This window comes from Morone saxatilis, unplaced genomic scaffold (genome assembly GCF_004916995.1).
Source record: "Morone saxatilis isolate NCDOM2014 unplaced genomic scaffold, NCSU_SB_2.0 Contig19, whole genome shotgun sequence".
Classification (NCBI taxonomy): Eukaryota; Metazoa; Chordata; class Actinopteri; family Moronidae; genus Morone; species Morone saxatilis.
In genome coordinates, this window is record NW_023339751.1 from 9,597,491 (window position 1) to 9,612,398 (window position 14,908).

The 14,908-nt window shown below is 39.1% G+C and overlaps 1 protein-coding gene across 1 annotated transcript; it reads left to right on the top strand.

Annotated features, from left to right (window-relative positions):
* Positions 1-7,883: 7,883 nt before the first annotated feature.
* On the top strand, positions 7,884-14,194 carry cxcl12a (chemokine (C-X-C motif) ligand 12a (stromal cell-derived factor 1)). The gene is made up of 4 exons (XM_035663731.1): positions 7,884-8,031; positions 9,622-9,739; positions 10,819-10,902; positions 12,696-14,194. Exons 1-4 carry the CDS (start codon positions 7,962-7,964, stop codon positions 12,721-12,723), a joined length of 300 nt encoding a protein of 99 aa, XP_035519624.1. The 5' UTR covers positions 7,884-7,961; the 3' UTR covers positions 12,724-14,194.
* The last annotated feature ends 714 nt before the right edge of the window (positions 14,195-14,908 follow it).

A 14,908-nucleotide genomic window follows, 5' to 3' on the forward strand; every position in this document is an offset into this window, starting at 1 on the left:
ACCTGATGGTGGCGCTAGAGAAAAACTCATAAATTCACCCTTTGGGAAACAATGTCTGTATTAAATGTAATGGCAATCAATCCAATATTTGTTGAGACATTTACTCAGAGGCACAAATGTCAACCTTATGGTGGCGCTACAGGAAGTTGTTAGGATTCATCCTCTGGAGACCATCAATGTATATACAAATGTTACTAGCAATTATTTAATAATTTTTGTTATTATTTCAGTCTGGACCAAAGACCAGAACATTGCCATTCATATAGCAGCTAACATGCCAAAGTAAATATGTGGCACAATTTAAAGGTTTCCATACAGAAAAGCAGACGACTGAATGCTGAGCAGAGAAAATAAATTATTTTGCCTCATTGATGAAGATACCAGCATATATTATAGCAGGTGATGCCGTTTGCTTTCCAGTGAAGATCACTTTATTCTAACGCATATATTTTACAGCAGTAAAGAGCGTGAATCCCAGAGTGGAAACCCCAATAAGATCAGAGGCTGTTATTGAATTATGGTAAGTTTAGTTTGAAGGGGGAATGTGGAGAGGATGAATTTAGAGCCGGACGGGCCTCTGATACACTCTAAAGTCTTAACCTTCCAGAAAGAGTCAGCTCTCTCCACTACACCTCCACGCTGTGGTGAGTTAATGAGGAACAGAGCATGGTTACAGTCACTAATCAAAGCCAGCTCTGGAAACAGACCTTTAGCTGGCTGCTCATTTCTCTCCCTCACCTCTCGTTACTTTGTCTTTCCTCTACATCATCTGTGCCTCTCCTCTTCTCCTTTCCTCTCTCCTCACCTGTCAGTGACTCCACTTCCTGTTTTCTCCCTCTTCTTCCAGGCTTTTCCTTCATGTCCCGCACTCATTCGTCATGCGCTCAGAGAACATTGGTGACACAAGTACATTGCATAGCGAGTGTACAGGAGGCCCCAAGGATCACAGAATAGAGGAACAGAGGCAAATATCTCCAGGCCAACCAACCACAATGTAAACATACGTTGCACATTCACAACTCCACAACCCCGCAATTCAGTTTCCACACAACAATTTCAGATCTTTTTCAACATGAAATCCATTTTTACTGTATAACTTTACAGACATCTATGTATGTTTTGTTTGCAGGCATGTGCATGTGTGATTGTGTGTGTCAGGACATGTGGAAGTCGATCTGTACACATAATCCCCTTTATGTTCATTTATGCCTTCATGAAAAATCACCCTCTGTTTCCCAGCTGAGGGAATTACTTCAAAGGCGCCATACAGGATGAATAGCATGTAACAATATCTCGTATTTTGTCCATGTGAAAGAGGACAAGATACTCTGTCTTCGCTTCTCTGTTGGTGCCGTTTACTCACTCTGATTAATAGGCCTTTGATTGCAGCTACAGACCTGTGCCCAAGCCCACAGAGCAGCATGGCTGACTACTATTATAGCCTGCGAAGTTACAGAGAGAGCACATAAAAGTGACAGTCACATTAAGCCGCTTTATCATTCTGATTGACAGCTGTAGCTTTAACTCTCTCTTTAAATGCTCTTTAAGTGTTTTATGTAATGACCTGGGCATGGAAAAGCAGTAAAGAGACAGCAGCTGCTGTGTTACGGCTCAGCGGAGGACTGAGAATAGAAAGACCTGGGGGGTTGTCCCAAAAGGGGGATGGCAAAGGGAAAGGGGAAAGATGTGGCAAAATTGGGGGAAAGTGTTTTCTTTACAATTACCACATGATTCCATGATAATTGATCAGTCTAAGAAACATGATCTGTCCAGTCCACTGGAAGATCATGTTCGTATCATGTATCAGAGACTGGATGCTTCATTTCTGCTTCATTAATCATCATCAATCAATCAATCATTCATTCGTGAATATTTTCAGGAAGGACCATCTGCAGGTTTGCCTGGATGTTCAACACACAAAAGCAGGACTGTGTTATCTTTTTACAACAAATATAATTTTTTCTCAACCTCCTTATTAACCTTTGATGAGTTTCAGATATGAATTCCAAAATAAATACATCTTTCTGGGAGCCTGAGGATGAGAACAGCTATAGCCGTAGATGGCCTGATACTGTTTCAGTAAAATTAAAATACTAAATGTTGGTCTGGGACAGTTCATGTATTATTACTGAATATTTACTGCTGGTCAATTCTGCCAGAAATAGAAGCCAAGATGCTTTTTTGCATAATGAACAGGAAGAAATGGGAAACACAGTGGTTAGAGACTTGATACCTTATGGATTCATTTTCAAGTGCAAAACTATTAGTATGATAATAAAACTATATTGTTATTAGGTGTAAAAAAAAAAAGCTTCTGCATTGAAAGACAGTTTCTTATATCTCCAAAACGAATCAAACTACGTTGAATGAATTTTATATTAAATGGCATTTCTATCAAGGGTTGTTATTCACAACTAAGGAATACGACATGGTGATTTATGTCTGAGTGTTTCTCAGCTGTTTCTGGCACTCACTCACCTGTTTCAGCATCTCTCACAGCACATTATGAGGCCACATACCAGCTTGATGACAGACAGGATCAATATAGTGGATAACACTTGTGCTGTTTGACACACGGGGCTGAATGAATAATGAAATATTAACAGACTCCATGCGTCTTTAAGGCTTTTTATCACTCAAATGGATCAGGTTTAAGGACAAGCCAAAAACATCAACTGTGTGAGGATGCTTTGACTAATGTAAGAGCCAAAGAGGCTCAACGAAATAGGAAAAAGAAAAGGGGGATAAATGGAGAAAAGGGATTGTGTGTCAGTGCCTTTGTCAAGGATTAAACATGTGGTTGGGACTAAAGCATGAGGCATATTGTTTGTGTTGTGGTTTTCAGTTTCAGTGACAAAATAAACTGCAGGGCCTTTTGCTTGTGAGAAAAAGTGTGTTTTTGCATATGTGTATCTGTTCTGGTATTTAGTGTGTGTTTATGCTCAGTTGCAAAATAGTAATCCACACACGTGGAGTAACATGTATATATACACAGGTTCACGGTTCACTGCTTCCAGCTTATACAGAATTGAGAAACTACAATGAAGGAACAGAACCAAACCAAACCAATGTGCTTTACAGATCAGACTAAATTCAGGACATTTTGTCCCAACTCATGCTTGAATGTTCAATTTAATGACTTATCCTCTCTAAATCTTGTGAGAGTGAATCATAGATTTCTATGACCCACTGAGAAACCTACTCTAGAGAGTGTTTCGGGGAAAAATCGGGATGATATACCGCAATAGCATTCCTTCGATTTATAAAACCCTGTAAATGCATGACAACAGTATATCATCAGTCTTGACTTCAAAAAGCAGATTCAGCAGTGTTACCATGAACCTTAATGCATCTCTCGGCTCCTCCTGGGCAACATCACAGAAGCAGCTGAAGGATTTTTGTTCCCGTGGATGGAGAGCACCAGGTGTCAAACTCTATGGATCCACCATCAACCTTACCAGCTAGCTCAACACCAGCTGTAGTTCATGTGGCTCATCCTGGCATTAAACTCACAGCTGAAACCATAAAAACTAGCACAACTGACTGACGGACTTTATGTTTTATTCACAGTACCTCAAGAAGTATCACACTGCAAAAACTCAGTCTGCTGTTTGTTATTAATACGACTCTTTCCTGCAGTAAATCTATTATGTTTTGGTGCATAAGCAGGTACAAAAAACAGGATGGTGAGTCATGTGCAATTTGTTGCAAAAATTACAAATTTGATTAAAGTATTGATGTGACGACAGCACTGTGACGCAACGAGCATTTTGTCTGGTTCACAAACCACTTTGAAGGACAACGCAGAAGATCAAAACTTGATGCTGATTATATCTTATTTAAAGTACGAGCAGAGAGAGCACTAATTACCGAGGGAAATGTGGAGACAGTCCCTGCTGGGGGAAAAAAATCAACAAATATGAGGAAAGGGATATTATGCCATGTTATTTGATTTGTTAGATTCAGCTCAGAGTTAAAATGAGGCAGAAAATGCCTTTTTTTGTTTGTTTTTTTACTTTTGGAGGATCTTGAAACCTACAAGTGATTATAAAGCCATTGTCAAACGCATTGTTTCTCCTTTGATTCAACATCTATGGCTAAAGACTTTGTTGACAGGCCATTGAGGTGGTCCATATGGTGGTGTGAAGGCGCAGGGCTCGTGACTCTCTGGAGGATGTAGAGGAAACCAGACAAAGACTCAGTCAGCAGGCCCTCAGCCTCACAGAGCCTCAATGGAGTTGTGGCAGATCCCCCACTGGGGCCAGTTGCCTGTACGTTTTCAAACCAAAGTTGGATCTATGGAAACTGGCCACTCCAACATAATACGTTCAACCATCCATACTCCTGCCTCCTGGGTCACGTGGTCTCTCTTTAAAGGTGAATAGTAGTTAAGGAATGTTTAACAATCCTTTGGCATGTGACAGATTCATGTTTTCACAAGCTCATCATTCACGACATGCAGATTAATTTACTATTATTGAACTTTTTAAATATTTAGAAGGAAACTATTTAATAAACTTTGTAAACGTGTTCATGATGAAGCTGCTTAATGTGTGCAGATTAAAAATTCAGATGTTATACAGGCCATCCAAAGATTTGCTGCAGAGATTTAAACTGTATTACTGCAAATGCAAGAGAGAAGTATAGAAATATTTGAATGTACAGACTAGAAACACATAGAATAGAAAGAAATCTATGGAGCTTCTGACATGACAGAATATACAAAATATCTGATGATTTGAATGGTTTGATCTTTGGGTTAGAATCACATTTGCTTTCTTTCTTCTTCTCCTTTATCTACTTTCTCTTGCTTCCTCTATTTGCCTCGGCAACACAGGATGCATTTAGATATGCTAGTGACGCAAGAGTGAGATTGAAAAAAGTGACACTGAAAAAGAAAAACAACAATGAAACAGAGTTGATCAGAGTTGGCGGACGTAAACATTCTCGTGGTCCTAAATACCTGCACCTGCTGTGCCTCCAGAGCTTCAGAGAAAAACCTGACATGTGATTTACAGTTGTAGTCAAAAAAAGCACTTACCGTGTTCTTTGAGAGTACAGTAAGAAATGAGACCAGGAGATGGACTCCTGGAGTGAGACCCCCCAAAACAGACAGATGGACAGATGGGCTGCAGAACATGACACCACAACTCTTGTCAGCTCAGACAAACACACTAGACACTTCACAGGTGTGAGTGAAACGTAACAGGTAGCATGTATGTTCAGTGGGTGCAACCCAATCACCAGAAATGCATCATGCAAACCCATTAAAATTCATTAAAAATGAGTCACTATCCGAACACAAAGCATAACTTTCCATATAAGGTCCATATAATTTATTTTCATTTGTTTCAATTTTAAACAATTTATATAAACTATTACTGGTAAGAAAAGAGTGTTTCGTTGTGGGAAGATGCAGGCTGAAGACTTGTTGATGCAAGAAAGAATGAAACAATTGGGAAAGAAGATGTGCTGCCAAATCTGCTTATGTAACAACACTATTAAAGTCCATTTACCTCAGTAGAAGAAAGTAAATCATGGGGTATGTGGCAGAAATGTTGAAATACTTGGATGTTCTCCGACTTTTCACCCATGACATGTCACTGATCGGTCTGTACTTTTTTGTGTGTGTCTGCGTTTGTCTGTGTGTGTCTGTGTGTATGTTCAAGACAAATGACTTTCATTTGTATTTGTGCTTGCGCAAGTCGCACTGCACACGTTTGTTGTGGGTGCAGGCTCACACAGGTTTGGGAAGGAACAGAGAAGTGAATGTGTATTGTAATGACATGTCAGGGATCCTGTGAGAGAGCGAGCTGTTGTGATCGGAGGGACACTTTGATCTGAAACCCTCTGAAGTCACCTTTCACTGCTAGCTGAGAGACCCTTACTCAAATACTTTGGCTTTCATACTCTGGTCCTCTCGGCTTGTTCTATCTTTCTCTTTAGTAGCTTCACACACACACACACACACACACACTTGTTAGCTTTTGTGGCCTGTGAGAGAAGTCAATATGTGTCTATTGAGCTGTCAGTTGATGCTGCTCCGTGCGTCCCCTCCTGTCTGTCTGGTCTCCATGGCATCATCTATAAAAACTGTCTGAGATCCAAAACACAGTGTGCACCGTATGGAGCGAAATGTCTCAGACAGCACAAAATGATGAACACAGATAGATTTACACAAAAGTAAGTAAGTTTAGGTAGTGAAAACACTTTATAATCAGCATTTCTTATGTGCATTAATACCAAGTCCTTGAGACAGACATTGCCCACATTACTTACATAAAGGAGGATTTGTGCTTTACTTATGATACTGGCTGGATGCAGTAAATCACAAGCGTATTCTCTTGTTATTCTCCTTGAACTCCCCCTTTTCTATTCCTCACTCTTTTTCATGATAAAGTGTGCTGTCAGCAGGTGGTTTGCTTTCCCACAGCTGTGTGATGAGGGGATATGTCTTCAATAAATGGGAGAAGAAAGAAAAGAAAATACAAAACACTTATGCATATTATTCATGTTGCCCTGTGATTCATAAAAAAAGTAGCAAAACACACCCTTAGTCTGTGTAAACACAAGCTTTTAAATGATTTCCAAATATATATATATATTGCGGAATTGCATTTAGTTCAGCTGTGTGTATTTGGCTTAAACAGGTGTTTAAAGATATTTCAGGTATTAAAGCATTAGAGCAACTCAGTGTGTGATCTGTGCAAAATACAAGGCTCAGTTTTCATCTGAGATCTCTAAAACTTCTGACATGCGCACACACCGAAACTATGTATTTACTCATATAACACACACATATATGCACACTTATACACTGGAGTGTTTGCTCTGGAAGATGAAAGACAAACTGACTTCACATCTGCATCCCGTTAAATACGCTAATAATGCCCCTAAACACAGCAGTGAGGATGTACACGCACACACTCACACACGCCAGATTGGAAATTTCAGCAGTCTGTGTAAAGACAATTGTTTAGGGATTCACTTAGAAGATTCAGTGAGAACTGAACTCTTTTCCAAACACACGCTGGGAGGTGCGCGTGTTGTGGTGTGTTATGTCCCTTTTGTCTATTTGTTAGAGCATCAATATAATGTAATGCATCGATGTAACAGAACACTTTACGCACATGTCAGGTCTCTCCAGTTACACTTTCAGCTTTTAATTAATTTGGGCCAATGAAGTCTCCGAGAAGACAAGCCATGACTAAAAACAAACACGTGCGCAAAAATGTCTCCCGTTTCTCTCCGTAGCCTCAGCAACAGCCACAAGGACCATGTTGAGCTGAGGGAAATGTATCCAGTGTTTGTCTGGTGGGCAAAATTGTGTTTCTTATTAGATGACTTAAATAAATAAAGCAAATAAGTAAAGCAAAATTCACTTCTTGTGAAGTTTGGAGGCCATGCCAAAAATATTCCATAACACACAGTAGAATGATGCCAATACAGCGAATAATAGGACTTTTTAAATGTTAGGTTACACTCATGATAAAGTATGTGTGTGTGTGTGTGTGTGTGTGTGTGTGTGTGTATTGAGTGGGGTCGTGATAGTTTGATGCGTCTCCATTGACCTCCGTGCGTAATTTGGCTGCCTGCGTCAATTTCACCCGAGACCACCCCAATGAAACAGGAAACAAGGTTTTTCTTACAAAATAAAAGCATATAACTCAACTATTGTGAAATAGACTCATCAATCCCAAACATATTTTGAAGAATGTACTTTATAATCGTATACTTTTCGTTTGGTTGTAATTTGATACACTATATTAGTTGATAAATTGACAACGCACATGCTCTTTCTCGCTTTTATTTTTGCCATCACGACCGGAAGTAGTAGTACCTGTTTTTCTGGCTGGCTTGACGAGGGGTTCGTAATTTAATATCCCGCCACGGTCCCGTCTGTCACAGCTCCTCTGGACTTTACTTCGTGCAGGATCAAACCTCAGCGACATTATTGCAGAATGGATGTAAAGCTGTTGGCAGTCGTGGCTGCGCTCACGGTGGTGATGATATATGTGCCTCCATCACAAGGTAAGACATTGTTTACTGGTTTGCGGTGTGTTGTTGACTCAGGTTTATTTAGACTTTGTTTTTGTTTTTTTGCAGCTGTTAAAATAAGTTGTAAAAATCATTATTTGCCAGATTGAAAACATTTTGCATTTTGCATTTTTAGAAAAGAAAAAGCATCAGTGGAAGTTTAAATAAGCGTCTAACAGATTAATCTTTTCCTTCCATAACTGTTGTCTTTTACTACTTAAATAGCCTATAGAAATAACCCTGATAGGCATTTGTAATTATTGTGTTATGTTCTTAAATGTATGTTAATCCTAATTTTCGTGAAGTTTTATTGACAAATCTATCCAAATATTCTGCAATTTAATTCAAATTGTCAGATTTGAATAACACACAATTAAAATGCACATGTTGCCTGAATTAAATGTCAACCTCGTCGTTTCAAAACAAATATTATTTTCATCCCACAAATCTTTTTCGTGCGAGTTTCATGTATGAGATTGTTCTCGGGTGAGAAAAACCATTTTCCGCCGCGCGTAAAGCGCCAACAGGCTTCACATGTGGCTCCCTGTCGGATCACCGCTTAACGTGTGTATTTGTTCTGCTCTTTGTTTTCATTTAATTATGGGCAAATGAGGCAGCTATAAGACAAAGCCGCAGCTAGTCTAAATGGCGACATCAGTCACCCAACTTGAAGGTGTTGCTCCCTTTATTATGTTAATACCTTGAGATCATGTGTAAAAAACAATTAGCATAGGGTTTAATCTACAGCGGTGCTTCTCACCATCTGTTTTTTTGACCCGCAGTTTCCCCTTAGAAATACTGCAAGAAAAAGAAAATGATTCTGTTTTATCCTGCTTTGTACTCTTTTGTACTCCTTAAACACTGTTAACCTGTTTAACCCTGAGTTTTGTCTAAAAAAGAAACCATAGACCATAAGAAAGAAAACATAGTACTATTTGTTTTTACAAATTCACCAACCGTGAAAATCTCTGTGTACCAACCTGAAAGCTGAGGGTTGTAATGGTAAGTATTCACATCCATCATGATGTTTAAGGACCACACAGTGCACAGTTTAGTGTTTGTGGGTCCAGGAGTCCTGGTACGTCCTCTACCTCTGTGTGTGTTCTGTCAGGAAAGCAAAAAAAATAAATAAAAAATCTCTAAACCATAAATATGTTATTTTGATTTAAGGTGGGTACATTTTGGCTCCATCCTTCTACACCTCTAAACTCTCTAGATAAACAGGTATAGATAATGAATAGATGAATTCTTCTGCAAGGCTAAGTGCAGTGCATGCATGAACACATTCCTGTAGATTTTTAGTGGCTCTGCATCCATGCTTCAACTTCTTAATCTGCCCAAGAGAATGTTGTGGATGGATTGATTTGTGTTTGTGTTTGTGTTTTCTGAATCATTTCAGCTCTAATTGGTTGTTGTTATAATGTTTAATCTTATTTATATTCAACAGAATGTATCTAGTAGTATCCCAGTTTCCTCAGGAGGTTGTTGCCTTCATCTAATCTATGCTTTATTGCTTTATTGCTTTCTTGCAAACATGCTTTGCTGTAAACGTGTAACTGACACTCATCTCCTTCTCTTTCTCAGCAAAGCCCATCAGTCTGGTGGAGAGATGCTACTGTCGTTCAACGGTCAACAACGTCCCACGAGGCTACATCCGAGAGCTCAGGTTCATCCACACGCCCAACTGCCCCTTCCAAGTGATGTGAGTGTAATTTTTAATGCTTGCTTTAGTGAGTGGCACCCACACAAACACAGAATTGCACGTTTTCCACGCTGGATTTAAAACATAAGACAGGTTTCCTCCTCGTTGGACATTTCTCACCATCAATCTCAGAGAGGTGACAGGCCAGAGAAAAGATTTGTGCATGCATGTGTACACATACGCCCCTCTGTCACTCACTTTCACACACATGCAGTGAAAGCAGTTTTTACTACAGACGCATCCACAGGAAGTGCTCCATTTGAGTTTGAGTGAACGTGAAAGGGTGGTGGAAATTGGATGCAGTTTTGTTTTCAACAGGAAAGCAATAATTGTGGGTTTAGTAATTGGGTTTGCTTCTCATTTGCTTGTCACGCAGCGTTTCCTCCTCATCCAACCTTTAGGTCTGATCTCATTTATTCTTATGGCTCGTGTGGAGTGGATTTACAGATGAAAGTGTGCAGCTACTCAAGCACAATGCAGTTGGTCACAATGGAGCGGAAAACTTCAGGAACAGTTAAATGTTAGAAATGGGAATTAAAATTGGCGGGTCTGACAAATACACACACAGGGAGAGGGAAAACCTGATTTTTAGTTACTGAATAAAGGACGTGCGCCAGACGAGGCATGATCTTCCACATAGAGACATATAATCCAGTGTTGACCCATTCTGTAAATAACCACAGGGTTATGCTGGATTTAGAAAGTAGCCTGTAGCCACATGTTGAGAGATTGACTCCTCAACCTCCATGTACACATTTTTTTTGCACTGCACATTAATTAGGGTTGGAATAACAAACTATATATGATATATGATCTCTAAGAACTTCCTGAATGCATGTATTCTATAGCTGTATGAATATCTGCTGCGTCACATACAGGGTGAAAGAGTGATTGGTCACCACTGTGAAAGAGCTCTCTGCATGTGTCAAACATGACATGGCAGTGTTAATGTTAGTGTCAGTCTGTTAAAGAATAATGTGTTAAGACACCTGATGTTACTGACTTTGCATAATTCACCCTTTCATCTTGAACTCGGACATAATTGGCATGTGCTAAACTCTTTTCCTTTTTCTAATCAGTGCCAAGCTGAAGACAAACAAAGAGGTGTGTGTAAACCCAGAGGTCAAGTGGCTGCAGCAGTACCTGAAGAACGCTTTAAACAAGTAAGTTCAAGTAAATCAGACTTTTTGCTCCAATGCACGGTTCTGTTGTTCTCTTGTCATCTGCCAACCTCGAAACAGATATCTCGTCTGGAGCACTGTAAAATCACTTCCACTCTATAGAACTTAAAAGTAAGGAATGCAAAAGCACAAATGCACATTTGGACATCTATCAATGGACCATTGTGAAAGTGACAGCTCCTAATGGCCCGATTTATAATGGAGCCCAAAACTCAAGACATGTTGGTGCATGACCAAGTGGGAATAGAGACTGATTCCACTTTCACACACAGGAATCATGTTTCATCTGCTCTTACTAGAACACAGGTTTATTAAAATATGGACTTGAATAAATACTATACATCTGCTAAACAGATTTTTAACTTTATACAGGCAAAAAAAGGTGTAACTTCATAGAGTTACCATCCTCCTTAGTGTTAATGGAACAACAATAATCTACAATCATATTAAAGTTTGTCTAAGATTGTGAGGGCTAAAAGTCACCGCCAATATCAACTGTCTCCTTCCTGCCCTTAGGACACTTTTCTAAAAAAAATGTTGGCACCATGAAGTTTATAGAAGGGATCAAGTTGCCATCCTGAACTCTGTGCAGTCATATATTTCTAAGGATTCAGCACCCCTGTAGTGGTCAGATGAAACAAACTCCGTACTGTGGTGTGGAGACAGATAAAGTTGCAAAAAAAATTTGATTTCCTGTCTTTCCAGATGAAAATTAATGCACTCCTGTAATCACTGTCTCAATGAGGATGTTGATATTGCCCCTATGCTCCAGCCTCTGACACACACACTCAATACCCACTGACTGACCCGCCCAGACTCCCGCAGTCAGACTGTCTGTCTCAGGATGATTGTGGGGCCCTTGACTTGTCAAGGTGTGAGCCGCCCTCTGCATAACAAAACATCCCATGCAGAGAGTAGATGGTGGTCATTTACAATGGATCAGACCTAATGTGTTTCCAATTACACATACAGTCAAAGGGGAGGGGGGGACAAACTTATTTACAATGTGTGTAAAAGCACACGGTTGTAAGTCATGCATTATGCTACTCTTTAGTCTGGTAAACAAGACCATGATTACCTTTTTATCAGTTGAAATGTGGCTCAGTACTATTCCAATGTCAATAATTAAACTGCCCACCCATGTTCAAGTGTTTACACTGTTAATATACAGTGCAGCGCTATGTGTATATCACCCACTTATTTGCAAAGGAATGTTCTGCAAAATCACATATTTAGATGTATAAATTATCAAAACAAGTTGGGGTTTTTTTTATGTACCAGAAATGAAGTGAAAAGTTTACAAAAAGCTTCTCTTGGAAGGAAAAAACCTGTCAACAAGTAGTTGGCTAACTGACCAACTGACAGATGGGCTAAAAGCAGACTCATTAACGGGCTAAATCTGAATGCGGGAAAATTCAACTTTAATAGGCCGAGAATAAGTTTCTTGATTACAGGTCAACAAACATTTTGGTCTAGTAAACTTGAAGCAGCTGTTTTTGTTTGAGAATAGTGGAAGTGAATATATTCTGAATCTTGGCACTTTCCTGGCATCCAATCATGGCTGAACAAATACTCAAATACTTTTCTATATGGTGTTTACTAGTTATATTTTCACAGCCAAGTGTTTGACCAGATAGACATGATACAAGTTTTTTGTCCCTCAGCCAGAGTTATTTATCAGTTCTTATTGGTTTTGACAGAATTGGTAGCCAGCAACCATCTGTGTTTCAGTCAATCTATTTTGTTCTTATATCACATTTGCTTTTCCCTTCCAGGATGAAGAAATCCAAACAGGGCAACTAAAAGCTCCTGCAGAGATGCTCCTGAGCCATCACAGCTATCGAACGTGTGATATGAGATCATCTGGTATGTTGTACAGCACTTATCCCGGCTGCCACGCTGCGGCCTTATGCATTGAATAAACCTACAACTCTTTACCATGAACACCAATCCACCAGCCCCGTCGCCGACTTCACCATCACCACTCTCATCACTTATAGAGATCATAGATGTTATTAGTGCAAAGTGCAATTATATCTGAGTGTATGTTTTTCTAACTATAATGTATATACTTTGTTGTTAATGGATTTCAACAGTAAAGAGCTATTTTTGGAGATTTTCTTGTCCTTCTGGCCTCTCTGTCATTTAGAAAAAGGGATCGACCCTGGGGTCAAAGTGTTCAAGGGTGAGAGATGTAGGTCAGCGGGAGGGTTTTCTCCATACAAACATGAGTCAACATCCCATTTGTAAGTAGTAGAGTCCTGTAGACCACTGAGCCAGGAGATTTATTATAACTAATCCTTAACATGAGATCTGCTTATCCTTATTGTCTCTGATTTTAAATTGTACACAATGATGAAGAACAATGTGTAGTTTCTCTTCCAAAAACAAAGGAATGGGCAGAGGCGCAGAGTTTGCCAAGTTGTATTTCATGTTTCAAGTTAATTGGCACCATGGGATTTCAATGGATGCCAGCTACCCCAAGACTGAATATAAGATGTATAAAATATCCTAGTAAAATGGCAATTACAATGTTTTTGTGATGGAAATTAGGATGCCAAAATAGCTTGAGCATTTCCTGAACTGCTCTGTGGCTGTGATTACATGACCCTCTGTTACCCAACATGTCTGCTTTTTTCACTCTTAAGAGAAAAGCTGAACATCTGGATCCCAAACACTTTTAATTGAGCAAGCAATAAGTCAAAATTTACTGGAATTATAAAGCTTTTCACTAAAGAAGAAATTGTGCAAACAAATTCTGACACAGCTGTATTACTAAATTCATGTTAAAACGATTTTGTTATGTCAGCTGGATTCGGATTGAAATAACTTATTAAGTATGACTGTCCATGTCGAAGAAGGGTGTACAGCAATTAGAATAACAGTCACCACATCGAGAGCCACAGTAGAGAAAGAAGTACTGTAGTATCCTTACTGACAATTAATAGATGTTTGTGACTACCTACAACTGTCATGCAGATAGCAATGCACTTTATATCTGATGTATTCAAGTTTTAACAATGAAATTTACTATTACTCACTAAGTCTGACCATTAAATTCTGTCTGTTATATTTACTTTTTATGTTAATCGTGCTGTTTCCGTTCTGTTCTTTTTGATCATTCAATGTGTAGCTGCATTTAACTGTCAAAGTCTGGGAGTCATCTATTCATTTAAATCTCCTTGTCATATGTAAAATTAATATTATGCAAATGTTTTATTTTTGTACTCTTTTATGCATTTATATATTAAATCTAAACATTTAAATGAAGGATCTTTACTCTTACAATTGAGTTGTCCAACCAACATTTTTACTGTAAAAGGAAATGTTATGGTTAGTATTTGAATGTATGCTTTCATATATGTGTTTCAAGACTATCATCATAAATGCACACACTTATACCCACAGATGCACACACACAGTGTTTAGTTAAATGACTCTTATACTCAGTGTGAATCAAGCTTTTCCATGCCCAACTCACAGCTGCTGTAATCTTACTGTACTAGCGGATCAGAGGGTAAATCTTAAGACTTTGATGTGAGAACATGTGTTTAGCTTTACTCACAAGGGCAAACGCGAGGCAAGGACAATAATCCTGCCTGTTATTTAACTATTAACTCAACAAGCGACCATTAGGAAAAAATTAGAGCTAAAAGGGATGAACTTTTAACTTCCCTCTAAGGGCATTATGTGAGGCGGAGCACAGTAGTATATGTGATGACAGTGGTCCACTGATTGAAACATCAGGGAGAGATAAAGGGCTATAAGTGACAGTCCACAACCCATTTTGCGTTGTTTACTGATTAGCTTTGAAGTCCAGTTTAAGCGGGATAAAAGGAGAGTCAGCAGCACTCTTTGTGGGAGATAAAGCTTTTGATTTAGCAACTGATTTAGCGCTAGTGTCCCCATTTGAAGTGGAAATTAATCAGATATAATCACTGTATGAACTGATTGCTTTAATCGGATATCACTGCAGGAATCTGCAGGT

What these genes read in the sequence shown, in the direction of transcription:
- cxcl12a (XM_035663731.1), top strand. Translation starts at nt 7,962, where the DNA reads ATGGATGTAAAGCTGTTGGCAGTCGTGGCTGCGCTCACGGTGGTGATG. An exon ending in AACTGCCCCTTCCAAGTGAT is followed by an intron (nt 9,740 to 10,818) that starts GTGAGTGTAATT and finishes TTTTCTAATCAG; the next exon opens with TGCCAAGCTGAAGACAAACA. An exon ending in CTGAAGAACGCTTTAAACAA is followed by an intron (nt 10,903 to 12,695) that starts GTAAGTTCAAGT and finishes TTTCCCTTCCAG; the next exon opens with GATGAAGAAATCCAAACAGG.